Genomic DNA, 3,637 nt, shown 5'->3' with positions numbered 1-3,637 from the left:
CCCAGCTCCCCTCCCGACCCCGCGCCGGCCCGGGTCCACTCAGCCTCTTTGCACCCCTGGCCTCCTCCGAAGGCCCCGCGGACCCAAAATAACCGGCTGCACCGGAGCCCCAGCTGCGGCAGAGGTGGGGGGCAGGGATGAGCCCCCCCACCCCCACCCCAGGCCTGCCCGCTCCCTGCCCCCCAGCGCTCCCTTCTCCCACGGGCGCCGGGCAGTGAAGGACATCCAGGCGGCGGTAATAAATACGAGAGGAATTTATTGAAAAAGAGGCAGGAAGGGGGTGGGGGGGGCACAGCGGTCCCCGAGCCCGGGACAATAAATAACGAACGTGCTCCCGGGAGGCACCAGGTTACAAAATATGGCTCTGGGCGGCGGGTCCCGGCGGGGTCCGGCCGGGGCCGCCAGGCACCGCGGCGAGGGGCTTGGGGGGGGCCCAGCCCCACCGGCGCCCCCGGCACCTGAGAAGGAAGGGGGCTGCCCCCGCAGGGTCTCGCCCCGGGGCCAGGCAGCGGCGGGGGCAGCGGGGGGGGGCACGGGGACGGGGGGGGGGCCAGGCGCGCCCCCGCCTACCTGAGAGCCGCCGGCGGCGGCGTCCCCGGGAGCCCTGCGGGCACCGCTCCGCGCCGGGACTCAGCACCATGTGGGGCAGCCCCAGCTGCCCGGCGCCCGGGCGGGAGCCCCACTCGCGTCCTCTCCGGCGCCGGCTCAGGCGAGGATCTTCTGGGGGATCTCCACGGAGGCTTTGATGAAGATGGCGTTGTCCCGCACGTAGTTGCGCTTCTTGATGTCCTCGTGGGAGATGAACTTGGGGTAGCCGAAGCCCAGGGTGCTCTCGTCCAGGGAGCTGCGCGAGGCTCCCGGCTTCTGGAAGTTTTTCCAGTTGGGGTCGGGGTGGAAGGTCTCGGTGATGTGCTGGGGCTTGGAGAGCGACGGGTCGCTCTGGTCCAGCAGCGAGAAGGTGACGCGGTAGGAGAAGGGCCACTCCAGCAGGTTGTCGTACTCGCCCGGCAGCACGCGGATGTAGACGGAGAGGTGGCTGCTCTCGCCGCTCCCGTTGCCGTTGAGGAAGGCCGAGACCTGGAGCTTGTAGCCGTACTTGTGGGTGTAGAAAGGGGGGCTGAAGAACTCGTAGTTGCTGCGGGCTTTGGCCTCCTGCAGCTTGCGGGCGTAGTCGGCGATCTTCCAGATGAGCGTCCCGTCGCTGCTCACCGACAGCTCCTCCACGTCGCGCCGCAGCTCCAGGATCTCCTGCCGCTGCCGGCTCACCAGGGCGCACACCATGCCCAGGTGCGCCTTGGTGCTCTCCTCCAGGTGCCGGCCCATGGCCAGCTTGGGGCACTGCGGAGGCAGCGGCAGCGTGAGCCCGCGGGCCGCGGCCACGCCGGCGCGCGATGGCGGGGGGACAGCGAGGGGGACGGGGTGGGGATGGCAAGGGGACCCCACGGTGAGATGGCATGGGGATGTCATGGGGACCCTATGGGGGTTTGGGGGAACCACAGTGGGATGGCTTGGGGGACACAGGTGGGACGGGACAGGGAACCCAAGGGACATCATGGGTCCCTATGGGSACATGGGGGAGCCAAAAAGTGGGATGTCTTGGGGATGTTGTGGGGACACCGGGGTGGGACGAGACAGGAAGGGGATGCCATAGGGACCCTCTTGGAGCACAGGGATGCCATAGGGACATGGAGATTTGATAACGAGCAGGGGGTGGCACAGGGACACTGTGGGKACACAGGAGTGGGGTGGGAGAGGATGGGGGGCACCACGGAGCTATGGGCCCACCAGGGTGGCACGGCACAGGGACACTCTGTTGGGATGGCAGGGGGATGCCAGGGTGAGACAGCACCGGACGAGGACCCCACGGGCCACGGGGTCAGGACACGACAGCACGGCGGTACCCCGCGGTTGGGCCGGGAGAGGCATGGGGAGGCCTGGGCACGGCACGGGGGGCGGCGCGAGGAKGCCGGGGAGGGGGCCGCGGCGGGGGGGCCGGCGCAGCTCACCCGGTGCTTGCAGCCGGCTTCCTTGAAGGGGCACAGCAGCATGGCAGTGTTGCAGCTCTCCTTGAGGTGGGTGGGCACGTCCTCCCGGGCGATGCTGGGCGTCCCGCACTGGTTGGGGCAGGGCACGGGGTACCGGGGACACTGGTACTGGTGGTTCTGGGGGCAGAGGGCGGCTGTCAGCGGGGCGGCAGCGGCGGCGGCGAGCCTGCACGGCGAAGCCCGGGCCGCGTCTCACCTGGATGGTGTCGAAGACGAACTCCTTGGCGCAGTAGGCRCAGGGCTGGGTGCGCTTGGGGCACTCGGCCAGGGCGTGCTGGGGCAGCAGGCGCCGCATCATGCGCGCCCCGCACTTGTTCTCGCAGTACACGCTCTCCTGGGGGCACATGCCCTGGTGGCCCTGGGCACCCCGGCAGCRGCGTCACCCTCCGGCCAGCCGCCCGCCCCAGGGGGCCGGCGCCTGCCGGGGGCCGGGCCCCGCGGTGCCCCCCACAGCCCCGCTRTACCCCCCCACGGGGTCCCCCCGCCACGCGGCACGCCCGGGCCGGCGGCGCCCACCTCGAAGGCCTCGCCGGTGAAGTCGCTGGCGCAGAACTCGCAGGTGACCCTGCGCGTGGGGCAGCCGTGCTGCAGGTGCTCGGGCAGGTCGCGGCGGCTCAGCTTGGCGCTGCACCGGTTGGGGCAGGGGACGACGTTGAAGGCGCAGGTGCCGAGGTGGGCCTGGGGGGCGCGGGGCCGGGTGAGCGGAGCCGGGCCGCAGCCCTGGCCGCCCCCGGGCGTCCCCCCCGCCGCCCCTGCGGTACCTGCAGGTGCTTGATGAGGCCGCTCCAGCGGCAGCCCTCCTCGCTGTGGATGCAGCGGATGGCCAGGCTCAGCACTTGCGCCTCCAGCTCCGGGTCCGGGTAGATCTGCGGCGGCAGGAGCGGGACGTCAGCGGTGTCCCCCCCCCCGCCCCCCGGCGGGCACGGGGACCCCGGCTGGGAGCCGAGCGGGGGCCCGGGCAGCGGGGCAGCCCCCCGGGGCGGGCGCTGGGCTCGGCTCACCTTGGCGTAGTCCAGGGGTAGCTGGTCCTCGGGGCACTTGAAGACGCCTTCGCTGCAAGAGAGCGGAGCAGGGATCAAAGCGGGACCGGTGTGGGGCCACGTCCAGCCGCCGCCGTCGGGGAGAAGCGTCCCTAATCCCGGCCGCGGCCGCTCCATCTGTCTGAGCTGGGAAATGCCCCCGCCAGACGCACCCCCCCCTTCCCCGGTCCCCAGGGTCTCGCTGCTCCCCGGGGCCTCGGCAGCCGCCGCCAGCGCGGCACCATCTGGAGCCCCGGCGGCCCCCCGGCCCCCCCACCCCGGATTAACGCAGCGTGCCGGCGGGCGGCCGGGCACGGGCCGGGGGAGCTGCCGGCGGGCGCTCGGCAGCCAGGTGCCGGGGGGAACCGCGAGCTGCCGGATGCTGCATCTGCGAGCCAGATGCGCGGCCCGGATGTGCGGCCCGGGGGCTCCCGCTCTGCAGGAAACGGCCCCGGCAGCCCTCGCGGCGAGCCCGGCCGGGAGCCCCGGCAGCCCCCAGCCCAGCCGGAGGGCGCCCCGGGCACCGCGCCCCGGCGGCCGCGGGGCAGGAGGCACCATGCACACCAGCTCCTC

General features: G+C 73.0%; 1 protein-coding gene across 1 annotated transcript; it reads right to left on the bottom strand.

Moving 5' to 3' along the window:
* Nucleotides 1-239: 239 nt before the first annotated feature.
* TRAF4 (TNF receptor associated factor 4) lies at nt 240-3,246 on the bottom strand. Its single transcript, XM_085318636.1, has 6 exons — nt 3,047-3,246; nt 2,807-2,911; nt 2,562-2,723; nt 2,242-2,403; nt 2,007-2,162; nt 240-1,338 (listed from the first exon to the last, which is right to left on the bottom strand). Exons 1-6 carry the CDS (start codon nt 3,200-3,202, stop codon nt 706-708), a joined length of 1,374 nt encoding a protein of 457 aa, XP_085174762.1. The 5' UTR covers nt 3,203-3,246; the 3' UTR covers nt 240-705.
* Nucleotides 3,247-3,637: the final 391 nt, after the last annotated feature.

Source organism: Rhea americana, unplaced genomic scaffold (assembly GCF_003343005.1).
Source record: "Rhea americana isolate MKP2758 unplaced genomic scaffold, rheAme1 scaffold_548, whole genome shotgun sequence".
Taxonomy (NCBI): domain Eukaryota; kingdom Metazoa; phylum Chordata; class Aves; order Rheiformes; family Rheidae; genus Rhea; species Rhea americana.
Note: the sequence above shows the minus strand (reverse complement) of the source record. Positions and strands in the feature narration are given on the sequence as shown.